The 24,522-nt window shown below is 36.8% G+C and overlaps 1 protein-coding gene across 6 annotated transcripts in view; it reads left to right on the top strand.

The window, feature by feature from the left end:
- The window catches only part of LOC102696553 (casein kinase I), a 72,399-nt gene that overhangs the window by 11,566 nt on the left and 36,311 nt on the right, over positions 1 to 24,522 (top strand). For 5 of the 6 annotated variants that reach the window (XM_006626848.3, XM_015368229.2, XM_006626846.3 and 2 more), the window contains exons 2-4: positions 7,044 to 7,544; positions 19,227 to 19,267; positions 19,360 to 19,429. In XM_006626848.3, the coding sequence (XP_006626911.1) occupies positions 7,370 to 7,544; positions 19,227 to 19,267; positions 19,360 to 19,429 (286 nt within the window). In that variant the 5' untranslated portion in view covers positions 7,044 to 7,369. Of the gene's footprint in view, positions 1 to 3,242; positions 3,402 to 7,043; positions 7,545 to 19,226; positions 19,268 to 19,359; positions 19,430 to 24,522 lie in introns of those variants that run through there. The other variant, XM_015368223.2, reaches the window with a different exon arrangement.

The following is a 24,522-nucleotide window of genomic DNA, read 5'->3' as shown; positions in this document are numbered from 1 at the left end:
TTTTCATGCTTTATTGTTTACTCAACAGATACCATAGTGGTATCATATGTACAAAGTAGTTCAGGTGGGTAGGTGCGTCAGCATGGATAGACTGCAAAGGAACAAGTAAAGGTTTAGTCCATGCTGAACAGAGAAGAAAGGAAACATGGAATAAACCTTTACTTGTTCATATATACAAATATGTTTTCCTTCTAACCTGCAACATAGTTGAATGTGAACCACATGCGTTAATGTTTATTACAACAGAAAAGCAAAAACACCCTGTCAGGACTGAGAACCAGCAGAATCAACAAATGCATATGATTGAAAAATAAACATTGCATGAAGTGTTTTGCAACAGCATTTAATGGTATGTTCAAGAAAGACCATTTTGATGAGATCACACAGCAGCATTTAGAACATTACGAAAGCCAAGTTAGTAAACATTACAAATTGATGAGTTTCCAAATCCGTTTCCATCTGCACAAAAACTGAATTTCCTGCTGTTCCCTAGACTACACATTTCCAGAACTAAGAACCTGAATGGCTGAAAGGTAAAAGTGTATGAATGATCTTTCATCAACTTTTGGGGAACATCAAAGTTCAGATAACTTGATGTTATCATTTGTACCTTCAGTAAAACAATGATTAAACACTGTCTGATCCAAGTATGCTGGTGAAACCACAGTCATTTACACTGCATGCTCCTAGAACTGCCTATAACAGCATCCAGAAAATGGGACAGGAGAACTCTGGAGACAACTTGCATCTCTGTGGATGTCTCTTTTCCTATTAATATTATGGTACTCCTTTAAAAAGAGAAAACCTTCCAATAAAACATTAATGTCAAAATGAATTGTATTGTCAGTTGTATATTTTTTACTCTGACTATAGGGCTGTAGAAGATAGTGAAGAATCCATGTACAGCACCGGAATCACATTTCAACATCAAACATTCCTAGAGGTGAAAAATGCCTTAAGGCCATAAAACAATATATATATATACTGTATGTGGAATTTATACTACCTTTATTAACAGATTAACCAAGAATGAAAATAGGTTTTCCTTGTGTGTTACCTAAATTTGAGTATTTTGGTAACTAATGTTTATGTATTTGGCATAAAACAACATTCTTTAAATTCTTTTTTTTTCATATGTTATGGCAACCTGGAGGTTTTAGAAATTTATAATGATGAAAATGTATATCGAAAAGAAAAATCATTTGTGTTTTTAGTTCCTTGTTTTTGTATTTAGAAGCCTTCCAGGTAATATATGTACATTCTAAAGGCATATTGTCACATTGTTTGAGGTGTGTGTTGCCATTAGCTTTTTTTTCTGTTTTTTAATGGCTTTTTAAATTCCTGTAAGGCTATCTAGAATCAGTGTCTAAGGGATCTTAGCCGTAGATGCCTTGGACCTTTTCCAAATTCTTATGCAGAGCAGGAGGTCCTTTGTCAGATGGTAGCCACAAGCGAGATAAATCATCATGGTTCAGGCACTGCATAGTTTGTATCGAGCCTTTTTGTATGAACATGGCATACAGAGTCCAGTCTCAGCAATCATTACTCAGACTCAACCTGTACTTCATGAGAAGATTGTGTTTTTTCTTATGTGTGTTGTGTGTTGCAGACAATTGGCCTTTTAAACATACGGTATGCAGAATATAGTAAAGCTGTTATTTTTTCCTCTTAGAAATATTGTCTGACTGCATCCTATTTAGGCTCTGTAGCAGCAAAACAAGTTAATCCATTTGTGTGTTTTTTAAATTGATTATTGTAAAACCCTACTTCCAGCAGTCTCTTTTCTATAGCTTCACCTCGGCCTAAGTGACCTTCACTTAGCTCATACTGGTTTATTTTGTGTTTGTACTGTTCACACTCTGTGGGTAACAGTGCCTTTGGCTGTTAAGCCCCCAAGTCCTGAAATATCATACCAAAATTAAATCCGGGTCTCAATGAGTCATTGGACACGTTGGGTGCTTTCAAAGAATAGCTCTAAATTACATTATGTAAAATCATTATATTACTATGAACTGTGATATAAATCTTATAATACATTAAGCAGCTGTGTTCTGCAGAATGAAATTTTTGCATTTAAAGAATGGGATGCAGTTCCTCAAGAACAATGCTCTGCGTTTGATTTGTAGACTGTTGTATCATCCTTGAAATTCAGAATATTTTTAAAACTGTATTATTACTACTACAATTAATATGCTGCTTGGTAGCACATTGGTTAGTTTTGCTGCCTCACAGGGCTGGGGCTCAGGGTTTAGTTCATGGGGCGCTATGTGCTTGGAGTTTGAATGTTCTCGCTGTGTTTCCATGGGTCTCCTGTGTGTATCCAAATTCCTCCCACAGTCCAAAAAAATATACTGTTAGGGTAATTAGCTTCTGGGAAAATCAGCTCTGTTGTGATTGTGTGTTTGTTTGTGTCTGTGTGTACCATTCAATGGACTGGTGTCCCATCTAGATTGTATCCTGCCATGCGTCTATTGCTTTCAAAGATAGGCTCCCTCGTGACCCTAAATTGGATGAAGCAGTTAAAAGTGGATGGGTGGATATATATAACTAATATGAATGTTTACTAATGTTGTCAAAGAAAAACATATTTTTAATTAAATGCTTTTTTAGGTAAATTGATAGGTCTAAACCGTAACTTTGTTCAGTTGCTTTCAAAAGACTAAGTGGAGAAAGGAAAAAACTGTAAAGAAACATACTGAAAGTTTTGCTTCCGATTCTAATTGATCAGTATCCTGAAATGTTTATTAAAAGGTCAGGCAGACTGCAATCAGTTGTGGTCTGCAAAACAGACAAAGAGAATCCCTAAGGCATAAACTGTTCTGTACTTACTGAATAAGCTTTATTTATTATGTTAAAATCAAACATCATATCATATATGTAAAGTAATGGATTGTTATTATTATTTCAATGTGGGAATTGTTTCAGCAATGGGATTTTTATCAACTGGAACCCAATTTAAAACATCTTACCATACTGCTGATGATATTAAAAGTTATCAGAATGGTTTTATTAATAATAGAGCTATTTTAGCCTAATAGGTTCCCGTTTCTGTCCGTCAAGTCGATGCCTTGCCTCCACTCCAGGTCCTATTGTCTGTTATGCGCTTTTTTTTGGTGCGAATTGTGATTCAGTCATGCCCTTGTCACTGGGCGTGTGTTTGCGCTCCCTCGTCTCTCGTTTGCCATCTTCCTTGTCAGTCTTCCTCGGTTTGACCCTCCCTCCTTACCGTCTACTGGCTTATTTCCGCTTTGGGTCCTGTCTTGACTCGGAACATTTTCCCTTCAAACATCGCAGATTGGCCGTCTTTCCCACTCACGACAAAATAGGGGTATTGTTTATCCTAGCCCCCTCCTTTTAAGGAAAATGACCATCTTCAGATTCCTTTCTTCAAATCTATAACGGTAAACATTGTTCTTTTTTCGTTTCTGTTTTGTTGCTGAAGATCAATTGCAGGATCGCTGCGCTGTTTTATGCTGCAAATGCATTGAGCTAGAAATCTAGAGGGGAAAAATCCTATTTATGACGGGACATATCCGTTGTGCACCTTTAAAAACAAGCTTTATTGATTTCTGATACGGTATAACTGCTTGTGTTAACGCGATTTGATTAAAATGTTGAGTTGTACCACCTGTCGTTAGTTTGTAGACCAGTGTTGCTCTTTTCCAGCTAAACAATAATCAGTCAGTGAGGATCCTGGGTTTTCTCTGCACTAGCGCTGCAGGACCAACTGTTCATACAGGCTGCGCAGAGAGGATTTCTTTATTTCTTTTGGCAGTGTTTTAATAGGACCATTCAGTGTGTTGAATAACATTCTCTTAGCGTTTATCAGTCTGGTATCTGGTAATAGTTAAGTACAGTATCAACTGGTGGTTGTTGTGCTACTTACTGTTTCATGCTCACTACAAGAAGCAGCACAGTCAAACAGATCAACCTGTACAGTATTTCCATTTGATACTTTGTGAACTGCTTGAAAATCTGGGTATAATGATGTATTGTTCTGCAGCGCCTCTGATAATGTTACATGGAAATTGCTTATCTGCTGATAATCGTGTTGTTGTCTTAACAACATCAACAAATAGTATAGAATGCAGACGATGTCTGATGTAAAGCACGTACTGTACTACGATTTTGCGCTGGTAATGACTTGTGCTGTTGTAGCAGCTGCTAGAATAGTTGTGGAAATCTGTGGGAATAGTGATGCAGTTTACAGCAGTGTTCTGGAGGAGCCAACATCCACCCATTTTCTGACTGGTTTATCCAATACAGGGTCGCGGGGAGAACGGAGCCCGTCCTGGGAACCTGAAGATGACATATCTAAATTAATTTTGTTGAAAGGCTTGGTATAAATTGAGAAAAGTGGTGGAAATTTTGGAGACTTTTTGCTTTTAACGTTAGCTTTAACTTTTTTGAAAGATGAGTATTTAACTTGGTTTCTAAGTGGAAACTTTCAATTTCCTCTGGCAGGCTTTATTTCTTTTATTGTCCTCTTTCTAACCGGTGATATATTTTGCTGTTGTAAAATAGAATTCTTCCTCAGTTTGGTATTTTTATTTGATCGTATTCTAAATACAAATAACACAGATGGCCTGAATTAAGATTTCATCAAAAATACATTTTATCTACTTTCCCATTCCCTAGAATGCTTAATAATATTGCATAAATCCTAATGCACAGGAAATTGTGTATATTGTTGTAAAATAATTCTGTGATGTATGGGAATGACTATAGATGTTTACTACACTTTTTCCTTTTTATCTGAACTAGGAAACCATAAATTATGCTGAATATTGACTTTGATTTAGACATGTCTATCAAATTATTTCAAATTTGATGGAATGACATTAATAAAGAAGAAAATTAATCCTAGTTTTTTGTATGAAATTCAGCGGAGCCAGTATGAGGTCTAGGCTCACAAATATAAAGCAAAGGGTTTTCTTCCCACTAATTTTAAGCCTTCCTGCTTAGCAGTATGCTTAGCAATAGCAATAATTGATAATGTTAGTGCCTTAAATAAGCATGTTTATCTTTGGATGCTTTTTAAAAAGATTGACAAAAAAAGGCATTTGCTGTCTGGCTTTCTTCAAGTCAGTAATAAGCTATACAGATGGGCCTAGTAGCTGAACCTCTGTAGGTGTGACTTCCTATTACAGGATCTGTGGAATGTTAGGCTGCTTAAAATAGAAACTGTGTAGAACAGGGGACGTGAATGGTTGGAGCAGTTTTTTTTTCTTCATGGGAGCTGAGTATTTAAATTTGTCTTTTTGGAATCAGGCTAACAATTGAGCTCTGCTTTCTCAGTAGGTTCTGTGGCAAAACATTGTTAAATATGTAGGTTTAATAAATTGATAACTCCTAGTATTTACACAGTGCTTTCTATCCTGAAGGATTCCAAAGAGCATAACACACAGAGGAAGACCCACTTTATCCAGTGCTTAACTGCAGCACCCAGTTGACTGTCATGCACCACCTATTATTTGCAACCAGCCCCACTAAACAGCAGTTAATTTCTCAGGACTTCACTTTGGTTATTAAAGATGCCTGGCACTGGTTATAAGAATTGGTGTGATAACTCCCGTATCCTGGTTATCCTCCACAGTGGGCTTGCACTATCTGGCCTACCCCTAAAGATCGCCCTTGATTCAATAGCTGAAGCGATTTCTCACTTCTGAACTGCTGTGTAAAGTGGGCTGCTTCCCACTGCAAATTAAAATATGAAATCATTTTTTTCGGTTACAAAGCTTGGACACTGGCCTGAAGGATCTTGGGTCAAATCTCTCTTGTCCAGGACAATGTTGTGACTTTGATTTTGAATGAATAAATACAGGTGCCTGAATGAATGTTGAACTGTTTTCCAGTATGTCATTCCATTTGTAAAACCCTCTGTTAGCCAGCAGCCTTATCACCCTGCAATTCACAACTGGGAACCAACTGAAGCTAAGCAGGTGTGAGCCAGGTCAGTACATGGATGAGAGACCTCCTGGGAAAAACTAAGGTTGCTGCTGGACGAGGTGTTAGTTGGGCCAGCAGGGGTTGTTCACCCTGCGGTCTGTGTGGGTCTTAATGCCCCAATATAGTGACAAGGACACTATACTGTAAAAAGGCGCCATCCTTCGGATTAGATGTAAAACCAAGGTCCTGACTCTCCGTGGTCATTAAAAATCCCAGGGCGTTACTCGAAAAAAGTAGGGGTGTAACCCCATCGTCCTGGCCAAATTTCCCATTGGCCCTTACCAGTCATGGCCTCCTAAAAATCCCCATCTATGAATTAGCTTCATTACTCTGCTCTCCTCCCCACTGATGTGTGGTGAGCGTTCTGGTGCACTATGGCTTCCAGCGCATCATGCAGGTGGTGGTGGAGGGGAGAACCCATTACCTGTAAAGCGCTTTGAGTAGAATGTCCATATAAGCTATATAAGTGTTAACAATTATATTTCTTCATTAGGGGTGTGTTAATGGATTATATGTCTCTTTTTTTTCTTTTAGGGATTCTTGCAGGTCTTGTCTTTTTATTCAAAGAAAACGGTTACAAAAACTGCAGGCTTCTATAAAACAATATTTAAGAATTTGATCGTAGTTGCACGGGAAATGGTTCCTTAAATATAGACTTTTCGGAAAGCATATTAAATTTAAATTGGATGTGATATGTATGTTTATTTCTTACATTGCTTTAATTCTGAATTTGTAATGTTAATGCAGGAATCATTCTTTTCAAATTTGATGTCTAAAGTTGATATATATTATTTTACTCACTATACTATCTGTTCTGCATTAACCAAGAATTGTTTGAAACAAACATCTGAAAAGATCTAGATATGAAGCAAATTTACTTAAATTTAATGTAAAAAAAAACACATTAACATTAACGTACAGTATCTGCAAAGGTAATAAACTGTGTCCCTGAGGTGTCCGATGCACTCCGTCCTTGACTTCGTAGTTGTACAGGAAGAGTTAATGCTGAAGATGATTGAAAGGACTGTTTTCAATTGCGAGGCTAAGGCAAAACTGAATTCTTTGCTCACCTAGAAATCTTGGTTCTCTTGTAGATCCCAGCCACTGTGGATACTGTCGGTCAGCAGTCTCGACATACACTCCTTCTCAGGTGACACAGCCCCTCTGCAGCTCTCCATTGGCTCTGGAGGAGGATCAAGGAGACCATTCTGCGAATGGGATGAATATGCTGCTGTGGGTCAACGGGCTCCTGAATTACAGCCTCTGAACCCCCTGTGCAGCTGTGGACCCAGAAAACTCATCTGATGCCCCACTCCGCAGCTTGATCTTGGGGGTATTCCCTTCTTTTTCTTCGGGGGTGGGGGGTGGCCCTGACAGAGTTAAAAAAATATTCTTCAAAGTGGAGTACCGTAAACTTGATATGGACAGCAAAAAAAAGGACAAAGACAAACCCGACGAAAGGATGCCACGACCGAGTGGCCGGTCGGGACACACTCCCCGGGGTACTGGCTCCAGTTCAGGGGTCCTCATGGTCGGACCCAACTTCCGAGTGGGCAAGAAGATAGGATGTGGAAACTTTGGAGAACTTAGATTAGGTAAGAACAGACTGCTGTACACAACAGGCAAACTTTTCCTCACTCTCATTTGACCTTTTTTTCCAGCATCTTTCAATCTGTGGATGAAGGAGCAAAGGAAGGATGACTGTTTTTGGTTTTGATGTATCCACAGATGACTTGTCTTCTTTTGGTAGTAAAATATTAACTAATGCTCTGATAACCACAATATGTGGACACTATGAATTAACAAAAAGAAGAAATACAACGTTGATTATAAACAAAATACACCAAACTGTTATTAAATGTTGCTTAAAAGCCTTATGCTTAGAAAGGAAAATGTATTTAATGTGGTACTATAGATTACTGATTAGGTCAGTAGTTTCAAGGGAATTAAGATAATGAAAATACTATTTTTAAATGAATATTACATATTTATTTAGGTGTGGTTTAGATCTGTACCCAAACTCTGCTTGTCACTTCAGTTCACTCTGTACCAGATGGATCTTGCTATTTTTTCTATCCTGTCTTTTTAACTGGAAAAAGGATTTTAGCTAATAGTCACAATATAGGAATGGTTGAAGTACCATCTTTTTGCTTTGCATTTCAACTATAGTGCTATTTCTTGACAAAAACATATGACAGTTAATGCCTGTACCATATACTGTATCTGAGTAGAAAGGGAGAAAAAAAGTTAAATACTTCAATCTTTACTGATAATTGGAGTGTTGTGTGGTGAACGAAGACATTGGAAGCATGGTGTTTATTCTTAAATATTTTGACTGTGCAGACTGTTAAATTGTCAGGTCATAGGGAGAATGACCTAAGCTTTTTCAAGTTGTACAATTTTCAGCAGTAAATGATGGACTACTTTTGTGCCAGGTAGGTATCCAAGATACTGGAATACTTTGGTTGTCGACGAAGGCACACACAATGAATGGGCTCCATACCTTTGCATTACTGTGTAGTAGTGTCAGGCTACAGCATGATAAGGATGAAATTGCTGATGTTACAGCATATGGGGTGGTTTTTTCCTGCCTAATGATTTTTGTCCTCAAGTTCCGTATTTATGTATTTGGCTGACAAATAGACTTGTATGGGAAGATAGTTCAGTATTGATGAAATTTACTTTCATGAAGAAAATAAAAGCCAGTTGAACATCTGCACCAGTTGTGAATTGTGTCTTCTGCTCTGGTAGACACAGAATGTGCACTTGCTCTGGTAGACACAGAATGTGCACAACTCATAAATTGAGTTGCAACTCAGTTTTTCTTTCAGTTAAGTTTCTGGCTAACAACCATAGTACCAAATGCTGTTTTTCTCTATTAATTTTTAAAATATTGAGCACATTTTGCTCATTGTGTTTTTCAAGCGTATCCTTTGGGGAGGTCCATTACAATTTTTTGTGTTGTTGTAGTTTTCCTTTGGGCAACTTATTTATTCTGCTCTTTATTGCATTGCCTTCACTTTATTGCATTATATCCATGTAGTTTACAGCACTACAACAAGTGCAGCCTAAATTGAGTTAACAACTCTTGTTGACTAAGAAGTGCCAATTTTTAAATTTGAGGAAACCATGGAAAGTGAAAGATTGATCCTCTGAAAGCCATTATTTGTGAGTTTATTATTCTAATATTAGGAATAGGACAGTTGGAAGGCCAAGTGCACACATGATTAAAATTATTCTGAAATCTAGGATCACCACACCTTATTTTGCCACAGACTTAGCTGAATACTTAATAACTAACAAAGCTGAGGCAGTTTTTAAAAAAACAACTGCAATATGAAGATATTTTTTGGATTTTGCTAGTGGCCTAATGTATTGAATGTCAGCTCTCTGAATTTCTTTTTCCCCAGCAATATATGGAATTTCAAAAGTGTGTAAGCCATTTATCTTAATTTTCTGAATATTCTCCAAAAATATATGAAAGAAGACCTGACCATTATAACATGTTTCTTAGGCTTCTTGATGTTTTTTACTAGGGAATTCTGAACCTTGACAGAGTGTTAGACAACCCTCCTCTGGACACTCACAATACAGTTTTAGTGAAGGAATGTGATGCATGTGTAAATGTCTTTTTCCTAAATAAAGAAATGCAAGTCAGACATTGCTTCGAAAGACAGATGTTTCAATTAGAACGCAGATGAGGTACAGGATTCAAAGCCAGCACTGCCTCATGGACTGAAAAAATTGAAGTATTAGGTCAGCGATTTCAAGGTGACATTGGAGCTTATGACTGGACCCTCAGCTGAGGAGTGAGTTAACAGTGTACAGCCATTATGCCTCATTACGCCAAAGATGAGGTTGAGATGTGAGAAATCATTTCACCAGTTCAGTTAATGGAGAATGTTGGGCAGTCCAGATACAAGCCTGGAGTGGAATTTAGCTATATCCCTGGGATTTATACCCCTTTTCTCATGAACATGGGATTTTTAATGACCAAGTAGCTAGGACCTTGGTTTACGGTTACATCCAAAGGATTTGCAGCTCCTGTAGAAAGGGGCCACAGCTACCATACTAGTACGTTGGCTTGGAACTTTGGGTCTTGAGGGAAGATGCCACCTACTGGTCCACAATAGTAGTCAACGTAGCCTAATCTTTTAATCAGGCTCTGGAACACACTACAGTCCATAGGTATACAATGTGGCATCAGGGCACATAAATTAATTGGGACATGAATGTTGTAAAGTATGTTGGTTCTTTTAAATACAGCTATTTTCCTTTCAGAGCTAGGGTTTGTTTTTACAAATTGAAAAAATTTGGTCAGATTTTATTCTTTAATTTTTTTTACACAGGTTTACATAGGTTGTCTTGCACAGTATTTGGGGAGTTTATAACATAGCTTTTATTTGTGTGGAATAACTTAATGGACCATTGCATATACAATAATAACGTGTATGGTCTGGATAAAGTACCCATATATATTTTAGAACTTTAAAATGATTTCAACATGTTGCATAAATTAGTGTAAGGAGATAAGGAACCTAAAAGAGGTCATAGACTTGGCCTAGGCCTAAAGGAAATCATAAGGTATAGTGTCACAATAGTTCAGCTTTCTAAAATAGATATGGTGCTATCTTAGCTTTGGTTTTATCTTGTCCCTAGGTTCTTTGGTGAAATATGTTTGAGGATCTGATTTAAGCTTCTATTTGAGATTTGGCTAGTTTCTTTTTTCCCTGATGGGCGGTCCAGGAGTTAATGATAGGGGATGCTGGGGTGAGATTGGAGGTCACTTTACACAGCCGTGAGTGGGAGTTTTCAGTTGGCAATGCTTGCTGGGAACTAGAGATGTCATTTACCTTATGGCACTTAAATGTTTCAAAACATGTTTAACAGAAACTAGCAAAAAGGAGCACTCTTGGGGGAAAAATCTCCAAAGATGGATGCTAATTCTATGGACACAGCAAGAACAGCCTGCAGCTCCCTCAGAGATGGGTAATATCAGCCATATGTAGGCTAGGAGTGATACAGTGACATTCATATTTAACTATGGTGTAGATAGAAGTCTTCCCACAAAATTGTAGGCTTATTAATTTATAACATTGATTTCTGAAAATATAACAGTGGAATGCATGAATGGTAAATGTTAAGTTTCTTCTCGGTCATGTAGAAAATTGAGACGTAATTGGAAGGTGGATGTTAAAGTGATGGATAAAGCACGGCAAATTATGAACAGAGTAACTCCAGTAAGACAGCTGGTCTTGACATGATCAAGAAGATTCTATCAGGATGATTCTGCTTCTTAGGTAATATTGTGATTCTTGTGTGTTTCCTTCAACAGTCGCACCAACATGGGTGATCCCAGTAGAACAGTCCCCCTTCAAAGACTGCTGCAGTAACTCTTCTGTCTGGATCTGGTTTTTTAATCACTTTGGCATTGATGATCTCCTTCGAACCATTCCTCGCCTCTAGAGTGTCTCAGTCATTACAGAGAGCTCAGTGTTCAATTTGATTCAGTGACAATTTTTGTAATACTCTGTGGACTGCAAACTAATCTGGGAAATAGGACAAAATATTAATGCGTGGTATTTTGTAAGGTTTAATTTTGGGGGAGAAAATACAGATTTGCATCTATTTGTTTATGAGGAAAAGGTAAAGGAGTCAAACTCATCACATTAGATGGTGTGGGGGGGGAGGGGGCAGATTAAACCCTCAGAGCCTGATTAATGTTGTGTTATCCACTTTTAGATTTGTGAGCATGACAAACACAAAGTATTCCCTAGCATTGTCTCATAGCTCGCATCTTGCATCACGTTTGTCATTTATTTGTCATTTGTCAAAACATTCTCTAGTACATGCTTATTAGCACATATATAATAGTCATTTGTCATTAACAGTTAGTCTATTGGTCTGCCCTAGTAAAAGTATGAATTAGTCAACAAAGAATTCTACTACAAAAATAGTAATTATGTACTCAAGGACAGCAGTTGTTGTTTTGTGTCTTGGAAAACAAAGAAAAGTGATTTCCACAACCCTTTCAGTTAAGAATTATTATTTTTTTATCCATTAAGTGAACCCTGTCATACACTTCCTGAATCTTTATTTTATATTACGTATCTTTAACGCATGTTGCATCTTTCACTGACCTACCATAAGTTGGCAATTGCATTGGTGCCCACTGATGTGCAGTTTAGCATTGATCCAAAAGAAAATCTTTAGAGATAGGAATATTTTAATCTTGCCTTGGAGAGATATAAGGCTTTCTATAGCTACTGTACAGTGCTGCACAAGCACAACAGCTTCCAGAATGGCTTCATGACATGATAACATAATTTGTAGGTCTAATGGAGGAAAGAAGTCAGAAGGGGCTGGTCAGGGAAAGGCTCTTGGACACTGAAACTAGTGGAAAACTAAACTGAGTTCAAAATGTAGGCCTAGTTAGAAAAGTGACTTTATAAAGCATAAAACTTCAACAGCTTGGATGATAGTTTAACACCAAAATTAAATCCCTGAGAAAACCGTATGAATGCAGATTGGATATAATTTACACATATGCCAGCAACCCATAATTGGTGTTGTGAACCATAATCTTACTGCTAAATATAATTGTAACAATGTTGAACTATCAAATGAGAGCATATTTTTAGTTGTACTGAGGTCAATGAATAAAAGCTTTAACAATAGAATTCCTTAGAACAGTGAAAATTGAAGAGGGTGCATGCAGATAGTTTTTAAGGCTTGTATGTGCATTTAATGTTTTAGACTTTGATTTTCATATAAACTGTACTGTGAAATTCATGTCTTTTTTCGTCTACACAACATGTTATTGGTAGGCAGATTAAAGGACATAAGCCTCAGTAGAGAAATGCAGAGGATAAAAGCTAAATATAGAAACGTTCTGTGGAACATATGAAATTTATTTGTTTGCCTTAACCCTTTGGTTGTGTTTTTCTGTATTTTTTGTATGTAAGAAGTGTTTGACACTGGATATCACTGTGAATGTAATGAGATGATTCTAGGATTATGTGGAAAGGCGTTACCTGTATCACATTGCAGTCATATATCATATTAAAGTGGCTACCTTGTAGTAACACTGTAATATTATTTTTACAGTAGCTATTGTACATCCAAGTCAGCAGCAAAAACATGCTGCCAATAGCAGTGGTGTTAGTGAAGTTGTCTTTTTAATTATTTGTTTAGACCAGGTGTCTTTAACCTTTTTTGTCTGGGGCCTAGAACAAGTTCTGGAGTCATCTTTGCAACCTATGGTTCTGTTTTGAAATATGTTTTTAATTACTGTTGTCTTCAAATTAAATACATTATTGTTAGTTAAATATAAACAGTGTTTAGGGAATTAGGAATTATAAAAAATAATATTAAAATACGATAAATAATTAGTAATTATCATCAAAATGATCAAACAGTAATTACTATATGAATGTGAACTCTGACTTTGCACAAACTCTTGTTCAAGTAATTTATGCTCTGGTTGTAGTCAACTTTAACACTAGTTTTTGCGATGAGTGCTGAAAAACCTGTTTCAGACAAGTAGGTTTTAGAAAAGGATAGTTTCAGAGCCTCATTTCCCTGAATATTTTTTTTTCCAGAACACACTTAGTGATCGTTTCTTTTTGAAAATTGTAGTGCAGTCTCAGAGATGTGGATCTTGAGAAGCTGATCTTGTAGGACAGAAACGCTTGACATGTCATCAGCCAAATCTTCTAAGTCAGTGGTTCTCAAACATTTTGGACCAAGTACCACCCCTAATCCAACCAAAGCATCCAAGTACCACCTACAAGTCATCTTCTCATAGGAACACCAGAAATTCTCAATGACCAACATGAGCGCGCGTGCACACACTCACACATACATATAATAAATATTATAATAATAAACTTAATTTGATAAGGCGCCTTTAAAGGTGGCTTCTCAAAGTGTTTTACAGAAAAAAACATTAACAACAACTAATAAAAAAGCACCATTTCAGTGAGAGGGGTGAGCCTGTTTAGTTGAGCAAAGCAGATGTGAATTAATTTTTCGAGCCTTGGTACAATTCACAACAGAGTCTAACAGGTATTAAATCGTCAGGCATTTTCTTGACGGCAAAGGTCTCGCGGTAGATGTTGTAATGCGTACATTAATTTCTGGAGCAACCTATCTAATTTGTGCAACTACACCGTTATGTTGGCTTGTCATTGCTCTAGCACTGTCTGTACAAACTCAGACGCATTTTATCCAGTCGAGGCCATTCTCTTCGATAAATTCATTCAGAAGCTGAAATATGTGCTCTCCTGTAGTTCCTGTTGGTAGCAGTTTACAGAACAGAAAGTCTTCATGGGACATGCAAAATCGACTACAGACTCATTTAATTGCAGTGAAAAACATCTGCTCATCTTAACGCGCTCTATCAGTGTACTTTTGATATAATCCTTCATTTCAATAATTCTATGAATGACTGTGTCTTTCAGGGGGAGGGGGGCAGCAGGTCGAGCTGTTTAGCAGCTTTTTCTCTACACATAATACGTGTCAGCTCTTTTGCCAAGGTAAATAAGGTTCTTCAAAAATAGTGTAGCTTACCTGCTTTAGCAATCCGCAAGCTTGCATTTTTCCGCGTTTCCATTTTATTTCCATATTTAAAGTTTTTATCACATGCACATGGGAGTGAAACACAGAGACTTCTATATTATATTTTTCTCAAATTAGAACAGTTCTTAAATATTTTTCTGTTATCACGCTTTCGTGTGCTCACAAGATTACCTGCGTTCGTAGCATGTATTTCTATGCATTCCTGTGTTTACAACGTTAGCATTGTTCCAAAATCCAGCACATTCTCCTTTCTCCCTATTTGCTAGAGATACGGTAATTTTTTTTAAATACAATTGGTCATTTGCATCCGTAGCACGCATTCCTATAGAGTGGTATAGAATTACAGAGTATCTCTTGTGTCCACTGAAGTATTAGCGCGCACTGTATCGTAGTACGTAGGCTGCGTATTCGACACGTATTAAAATACAAAATATGAAAACCCGTCCCGATTTTTCAGCGCACTCGACACAGTTCCAGGGTCATTTGGCGTACCACTTGGCGGACTCCACGTACCACTGCCGGTACGAGTACCACAGTTTGAGAACCACTGTTCTAAGTCAATGTCAAATGGGATGTGCAGCTGTACAGTATTTAGTCACATGGTCCAGGATGTAGTGGTCAAAGGCAAGAGTTAGTCCCCCCCACAATAATTTTTTGCATCTGAATATTTAACATTTTTATCTTTCAGAAGCAAGTTTAATGTCGAGAAAGACAATCTTGTTTTCTTTCATTTTCCTCTTTCACCATTTCAGCTTTCCTTTGAAAGCTTATAAATCCTCTGTTAGCCTAACCATTGCTTGATCACAGCCTTGCATTGAAATGTTCAGTTTTTGATTTCAGCAAATAATATCTGAAAAATAGGCTAGTTCTAATATCCACTTGGAGTTCAAGAACCCTGGAGCTAGGATATGACCTTTTTCCTAACACAAATCTTTTTTTTTTTTTTGCTCAAAATGAAGTAAGTAGGAGTGAATTTCTTAGAGCAGACCCGTCTTAACATCCTGTTGTTGAGAAACCTCGCTTTTATAAACATTCACAACATGAATGACGTCTTTCACCACACTATCCAACTCATTCCACAGCATCTTAGAAGCAGGATTCACCCTCTAGAGGAGACAATGAGAAGGTTACACCTGCGGATTAAGTTCCTTCATTTCATCGTTGCACAAACTAAAAACTGATTCTGGGTCATACCTTCTTCACTGAAAAATTAAGTCTGCTTCTATTTAAAAATATCTTCCTATAGTCTGTGGCCAGTAAAACAGAAATTCCTCTTCTATATCCGTTGTCCCTGGATAGCATACATACTGGATGTGCATTGTCTTTCACGTTAGTTGTTTCATACAGCTGAGGATTAAACCTCCCACTTGTTTTTATAGCTGCAATCATTTTCTTTTGAGCTCACTTGACACGTCATGAATACATGTACAAAAGGTATCATTTGACAGCTGTATCTGTTCAATTGGCAGTGTTACCTCCACTGGTCAAGCACCCCATGTGTGTGGATGTCGGTTTCACAGGTTCATTGTCAGTTGGTGTGTCGCTCCTCTTGCTTTGTGATCCACCCAGCAACGTGTTAAGAAACTAGAGTGGCTTCTTGCACAAGATATACAACTCTATTGGCTGGAGTATCAGGTCTCTGTCATTTGATTTGTTGTTCTTTCTTTTCAAAGAAGCTCCAGTCTTTCCCAACAATAGAGCTGTGTTTAGCATCAAGAAGCCTCTTTCACTTATTCTGTTTCAGTGATTAATTACTCAGTACTTCACCACAGGTCTTAACTATTCCATGCTCAGTGATACTGATAAAATATCAGTCAAACTGATATTTTGCTCTATTATGGGGTTATTCAAGACCAAAAATGTCTTACAATACGCGCTCAATGAAACAATAGTCAAGCCACATGAATTACAACAACCCTGAAAAGAGGGCCCAGTTTTTTCATCTCAGAATGTTGACTCGGGGTCAAACTCGTCTCAAGGTCATCTTAGTACTGTCAAATCGGCACTCTTCAATTCATAACACTATGTACTAAAACGAATGGAAGTCAATTAGCACCGCAGAGGGAAAAAAATACTTCAGTTATTAGAAGATAACATTATATTTTGCAATAATTATTGCTTTTTAACTAGATAATTTAAAGATGAATGCCTTTTGTAAATGAAACATGTTGTATATGTCACTATTTGTCTCTCTTAACTGTTTCACTCGTTTTTTTTGTTACCAATTACACGTTACCTGAAAATCATCAGTTGGCAATACCAGCTGATAGATATGTGATTTGTCCATGCAGACACAAAACACATAGTTTTGTTGGATCAGGTGGTTCAGATGTAGTCCGATTGATTGATGTACCTGCAGGTTGTCTTGATCTTTTTAAATTAGAAGCCCCTGAAGTGCTGGGAGAAGTTGGTTAACTGTTCCAGTTAAGCAAATTGTACAATGATTTAGGTTATTAAGAGGAGTTGGGAACAAAAACCTTAAGACATACTGGTCCTTCAAGACCAGAGTTGGGGTTCCCTGGGTTAAGAAATTACTAGTGCCAGTATTTCATAACCATTTAAGTATTTGATCTATTTTAGCATCAGAAGATTTAATAATAGTCTATAGATAGAAAGCATATTAGCAAAAACCACCTTTGGCATGGTCCCAACTGTCTTGCCATGATGTTTCACGGCTGATTAAGTTGGAGAATGTAAAAGAAGCCTGCTGCTGCTTTGGACTTGAGAGATTCTGTGAATACTCTATATTGTAAGCACATGCTCATTACAGCAGTCTGCCCCAATTAAGCTTAATGTAATGACTTTCCTTGGGATTGACCCTCCTACTCCAATGTTTCCTAACAAATTAAGCTTCATCATAGCTTTGTATGATGGCAAATGAAATCCTGAAATCTAACAAAAAATGTGCTTCTGTGTTCCTTAAAAACTCTTATAAAATCTATTATGTCTTGCACATTTGTAAGTAATATAATAATAATAACAAAAAACTTTATTTTATATAGCGCCTTTAAAGGTGGCTTCTCAAAGCGCTTTACAGGATGACAATAACAATAAATAAGGAGAATACACAAGATCAAACACAATTACAATATATAGAGGAGACCGTGGAAGGTGGTACTAAGAAGAGCAGAGGGGTGAAGAATGGAACCAGTTAAGTAAAGGCTTTTCTGAAGAAGAAGGTTTTGAGTCTGGATTTGAAGGAGTTTAGAGAAGGTGACTCTCTGATATCCTCGAGCAAAGAGTTCCAGAGCTTGGGGGCATAACAGGAGAAGGCCCTGTCACCCATACAATGTAGACGGGCTTGGGGGACAGTAAGGATGGCAGAATTTGAAGAGCAGAGGTTGCGAGGTGGGGAGTAGGGCGATAACATGTAAAGGGTGTATACATGATGATTAGGCTAACTTTTCTCCCTTCCGATTTGTAGGGGAAGAATATGATGTAAATACAGTTTGTATTTGTTCCGTTTATACATAGTGTAATACATTTATCCACAAATCCATTTGTAACTAAAGCTCAAAAAGCTGTTTTTTGTATCAGTTTGTTTTTATCTTATACAAGTATTCATTACTAGTTGCGTGAGAGATTTTGCAGTGTATTTTCTGCTTTGTGTCATTGCATTTACCTGATATAGCCAAAGTGTGACACTGATACTATTGCTTATGTGTATGACTGGAAATGTCTAGTCTTGTCTTTCAAGAATATGGTATTGAAGGCCCTCAGTGACAAAACCACACACAGTACGAGCAGTTATTCTACCACTACCAAATAATTTAGACATGGTATTAACATAGAAGAAATTAATTTAGGAGAAGGTTTGTCCATCCTGAAAGCAATCCCCATCATTTCAGGAACACATTTGTCACTGATGTAGGTATTTTATAATATCAAATATATCTTAAAAAGAGATTTGTTAACACTTAATGAATTTGGTTATCTTATACTGGAGCCTCACAACTACAGAATTAATACTGCAAAGGAGTGGGGTGTGCTACAAAGTAGATGATTACACAATTAGTAAAGCTTTGTCTTCTGCTTTCATAGAATGTGCCAAATACTGATGTATCCTAGTTAATAGGAGATTAGTAAGAGATAATTTGCAAGGTCGTACAAGAGGATTATTTTTTACTCAGCCAGTCCTTTTATTGTTTTAAAGATGATATAAGAAGCATGATAAGAGTTTCTATGTAAATCATTATACATTATTGTCAGGAAGGTTAATTTCCCATTAATAGTGTTTAAGTCATTTCATTATTGCAGTTATTAAAATCTGTCTGATACGAGTAATTTAATAAGAACATAGTTTTCAACTCTTCTGTTGTTTTATGCCAATTTTTTTCACGATTTTTCACTGTTTCACTTTTAGGAAATCACTATAGTCAGACTTTAGCTCTCCATATTCTGTATCTCACCTATGAGTGCGAATGATAATGTATTAAACCTATATCGATCCCATTTCTTTGGGATCTTTCCATGAGTGGTCATTTGATCTTACTTGGTTAATACATCTAGCAGCTTGAGTCAAACAATTAAATTAACATTCATTTTCACATTAAGCCTTACTTGTTGTATTTAAGATTGTTAGAATAACCAATTACTCATTAATGTGGATATTCTTTTAACATGAGTACAAATAAAGGTATGCATTTTGAAACCAGCAGCAGCATCTAATTTTTCCCCTGTTCTTTTTTGCTTTACAGGTAAAAATCTGTATACAAATGAATATGTGGCAATTAAGCTGGTGAGTTAAGTATGTTTTGTTCTACTGTACGTCTTTTATATGTTTGTTACATATATGGGCAGTCCTTATTTTTCTGTTTCCTTTGTAAATAGGAACCAATGAAGTCCAGGGCACCACAGTTACACTTGGAATATAGATTCTACAAGCAGTTAGGATCAGGAGGTAAGCATCAGAGGGTTTTTCTTATTGCTGTTGCACTGTACAGTACATTCATGTGCCATATTTTTTAATGGTGCCATTTGTATGTTTTGCATTTTACTGTACACGTCTTTTATGTTGAAAAGCCAAAATTAGTTTTGGAATGAGTGGACTCAGCCTCAGCTATATTTTAAATTCTTCTGTCTTATAAACGTATGGGTAAGCTAAACGATACAAGAAAGCACACCAACAGATGTTCTTTGTTTTTTCTAAATTCTCAAAGGTTTCGTTTTTCGCTTTATACTTCCCAGCTCATTTAAAAAATGAAAGCTTCAGTACCACTGATGTGATGTGAAATTGTACTGCCCACTGTGCGATTTCTTTCTCTTCCTGACTTGTGGTAACCTGTTGCACTGAAGGCTGCTATCTTGATAGTTTTTTGTGCACATTTTCTTTTAAACGACAACTGTTCCTTTGTATTTGCTTTGATGATTTTTGGCCGAGTGTGCAAGGTTTTTCATATCTCTGATTGTGGTTTTAGTTGCTAATTTTCTTTATTTTAGTAGCCATAATAAAATATTAACCAATAACATTTTAAGATTATAGGGCTACAGTGAGAGTTGCAAATGAGTCTCAAAGTCTCTGTTCCACTTTTTCCTACAATTACTGATCAATAAAGTTTCTGCCTGCAAGGAACTTTGGACAGAAGCTTTGGGACTTCAGTCTTTTTGTGGTCCTGTTAATTAAGCAGAAATCTTGAGAATAGATCGGTCCTTTGAGGACGAACTAAATTAAAACTCTTGTGTGGGTTGATACTGCTGCCTACCACTGTACTGAGCAAAGCCTGTACTGCACAATGGAACACTGTTGACCTTCTACAGATAGCCTCCTTTGTTCAACAATAGTACTTATTTATAAGATTAATACCTTTCTTTGAGCTCTCGCTTATATCTATCAAATATATCTATCAACTATCAAATATATTGAGTACAGAAGCATCCACTTATTTTCTCTAAATGATCATTTGTTTAGTTTGATGACAGATAAAGAATCAGATGCTTTCTCTGTTTTTTTTTTCAAATGATTGAAAAATCCACCTTAAACATGCTTTTTTAAAAACATTTTTAATAGTAAAACATTTAGATCACGTGGTAAAATTTACTCCGCTCCAACAGTGGTACATCAACTCCCACTTCTCTAACCAAAATCACAAAACAAAAGGCCTCCTTAACATCAGTTGGGCAGTTTTAGATAGAAGCACTGGTGCAATTAGCAGTACTGTAAGAAATGATGCACATGCCATTTTACTATAGAGAGGTACGTTTGTAGAAAATTGAGAAAGTTGTCTATATATTCAAGCCAATGTCTAGTCATTTGTTTTATTTAGCCATTTAAATTAATTTAAAGTGTTTACTGCGATGGCATGCACATAAAGAAAAGTAAATCTCAGTATTAGTTGATTTGAGGTGTTGGATTGTCAGTATATTCCGAGGTTGGTGGTATTTCTCCATTGCAAAATGTTCTAATAGTATTACATACTTAAACCAATTAATTGTGAAATCTGTACAATTTCAGGGGATATAACTAGCGAGTAAGGCAGAGATAGGGAGAAATAGTTGTAAATATGAAAACAATGTATAACATTTAGTTATGATTTATGGAAATTTAGTCTTATGAGTGGTTATGCAGAAGGTTATTGTTATTGATTATGTGATAACTTAAAAGTTTAAAAGACTGACATTATTGACTATCTTGTGCCTCATATTCCTCCATGCATGCCGGTTAGGAAAGCCTACTTCATATGGCACTAGTTTCAACTAACAAATTGGAAAAAAATGGGACCCTGTAAATCTAAAAAATGTATTTAAACATATATATGGCTTTATGTTTTTGAATTCAATCTGAGCATTGGAACCTAGTTCGTTTTCATTGATTACCTTTGAGCACTAAAAGCCTTCAAATGTGCTGAAATGCTACACTAAGAGCTTAGGACAATTGGTGGTTTTGGCTTAGCCTGGTTTGTGGTGTTGGAACGGCATAACTTCAGAGATCTCCAGATCTGATTCATCACCAGCCTGCTTAATTAGTTCTTTAATCTCTGGCTTGTGAAACTGAGTTAATTTGGGTAGATATTCACAGCTCCGTTAGGTTGACGAAAAAATCGTACCACCAGTTTTTACATTCTGTTTGAAACAAATCATGTGATCTCTGGTTGTCCAGCGTTGTGCAGGATGTTTGTATAACCAAGAGCCCCCCCTGTGAGATTAGGGAGTCTTGACTTTGTTTTCAGAAGACCTTTGAAACAAAGGCAATACTGTAGTTTAGGACATGAGAAAGGTTACAATCAAGAAGATGTCATAGAGACTGTCTAGACAGTTTGTTAGATATTAGCTAATTGATCTGATGATATTATCCAGCCGTTTCTTGAAAGAATCTGGGGTTTCAACTTAAACAACATGGCACTTGGTTTCACAATCCCACGGCCGTTTCCACATAGTTTCCACACATGACCTCTAGTTCTTGAAAAGTTAGAGTTAAAGTTGCAGATGCTGGGTTCAGTTTCAGCCTTTCTCTTGCGACTCGGATCTGGATTCTGATTTATAGTGCCCTTTTGGCAGTACCCATGGTGATGTTACAAGAAGTACAGAAGTATTTCCGTCACTTTGTAAAGTTTTATGGTGGATACTGTTCTGTGCAACCAGCAGCCAATTTTTAGTATTTTTTGACGTACAGTACTTCCTGCCTAGAACTCTGTGTTCACAAGAGGATAGTAACCTCAGTAAAAGAGCAATAGCTTTAAACCTCTGCCCATTGCAGAGCTTGTTTGTGTGAAAAAGGTGGCCAGATTTATGGTGTTTGACTAATTTTGTTTTTTTTAAGATTCTACAATAGATCTCTGTTTCAATAATCTATACCCATAATTTTATCAACTAAAATAAATGGAAATGATAGTGCAGATAGTTTGAGAGGCCCAAAGGGCCAAAATGTTGACTTTATGTTGAAAGTTGAATTTTTAGCTAAGCTTGCATAGATGATAGATACAGTGTACAGCATACACAGGTGTGCAGAACTAGAGAGAAAAATATACGCAATAGTATATTAAATGTAAGTCTAATGAAATGTTTAATATTACATATTATGTTTGTTTCATTGTTCCATTCTTTTATTGAATATGTGGCTGCTTTTGGTGCAGAAGAGTACACTATTTGTAGTTTTCCCCATTTGTGGACATCTCTATGACACATGCCTTGCAAATTATGTCCTCCTGTATTCTTAGCAAAAATAGGTTTTATAGTAGATAAACCCATTACTTGAGTTAATAACTCCAAAGACAAGGCAAACAACCGAGAGAACAGTGAGATTTCTTGACGAGCACCCCTAGAAATTGTAAACTAGAAAGAACACCTGTTGACTGTTAATACCATTGCTAACAATTGATGTATAAAACTATCTCAAGCCCATATTATCTAGTCCTGACTGCAAATGTTCTCTCTCGAGCTGCTCAATACCTCCGTAAGTGTGTAATGTGGAGGAAATGCTGCAAGATGCCCTTTAATAAAGCCTGTATGATTGTGGTGTACTATTGATCATGTATTCTTCATGCTGACATAAAAGCACCTTAAGATACAAGTTACCCAAGCAATTAATAATAATTGCTTGGATCTGCATAATCCTTTTTTTCTAAAAGATCTCATTGAACTTAACATATAGGAAGTGCAACGCTGGATGTCGTCTAGCAACCAGCAAATACAGCAACCAAACCAAAAAGTCAGATAGGAATTTTTCTGGAGGAATGCTGTAGGTAGCAATATTTTCTTCTAAGGCATTTTCATATCTAGTGACATGAACTACACTTACTTATCGTACTCTCATGGATTTATACAATCGTAGAATGACTAGCCATGAGCTTAAAGGGGAACAGCAGTCCCAATTTCTCGGTTGTTAAATCTCGGTAACAAAATAAATTCGTTGACGGTATGGAAATTTTGACAAAAATTGACTTTTGAATTAAGCACAAAATCATGAACTTTGTGAAGTACTATAAGTCGCCATGTTATAAACCTCCGGTCTCGTCAAGAGCGAGAGTTCCCACAAATTGTGACATGATGTAGCCCTTCCTGCTCACTGTAGTAACTAATGTAATGCAATGTACAAGCAAATAAATACAGGTTGTGCGGCAGATATTTCACTGCAGAATTTTTCCAGCGTGATCTGCATGCAGAGTTAACAAGTAAGTTATATTTATTGGCAAAACCGTCTCGAAATGTAGAGCAATATTTCTGTCGGATTAAGAGATATGAATTCACAAGTCTGCTTCTTACAATCTAATAGGGCCTTTTCACGTCATCGGAAGTTTTTGTTGCCTTGTTGTGACTCTAATAACATGGTGCGGTGCGTGCCTGGAAATGTCTTCTGTTTTTTCTGTAAATTGGAAGTTTTACAACTTATTGTGTACGTTTTACTTCTATTGTGGTTTGAAATGCACTCATCAATGCCGATTCTTTCTAACTCTGAAATATAAAAATAGCTTTGGAGTTCCCCCTTTAAAATAAGTTTTATTCAAAGGTATATAGAACAGTATTCTGTATCCAGCTTCATACAGTATGTGAGCTTTTATTGTGTTGAGACATATAAATCCAGTCAGTTATGTCATTTACTGACTTCTAATTCTGTTACTAAAGAGTAACTGGAATAACTGGGCTGCTACTTGAGACTGTTCCACAGAGTGAAAACATTTTTTGTTTATAGTGATGTATCTACTAACTCAGTTCTGTCATTAGTTGGGCTTTTCCATATACAGTATGCATAACTTATATGGTTAGGCCATCAGTTGTGCTTTAGGCCATCAGTTGTGCTTTAAGAGATTCAAATTATTTCCATTACATTCACAATTACATGTTAATTAGACACTGTAACAACTGTATTTTGCCTTTCCAAAAGCATTTTCAAACTCGAAAGACCAGTCCCACACTGGTGTTGCAGAGCTCACTGGATTAGGGAGAGGCAGCTTGAACAACTGTGTAACTACGAAAAAGTTGTTATGGAAGGGGTTGTTTATGTGCTGCCTGCTGCTGCAGTGCTGTTAAAATTGCAGAAGCCAGTTAATGGCCTCTACT

This window comes from Lepisosteus oculatus, chromosome 3, assembly GCF_040954835.1.
Source record: "Lepisosteus oculatus isolate fLepOcu1 chromosome 3, fLepOcu1.hap2, whole genome shotgun sequence".
In the NCBI taxonomy this organism is placed as follows: domain Eukaryota; kingdom Metazoa; phylum Chordata; class Actinopteri; order Semionotiformes; family Lepisosteidae; genus Lepisosteus; species Lepisosteus oculatus.
This window is presented reverse-complemented; position numbering and strand designations above follow the sequence as displayed.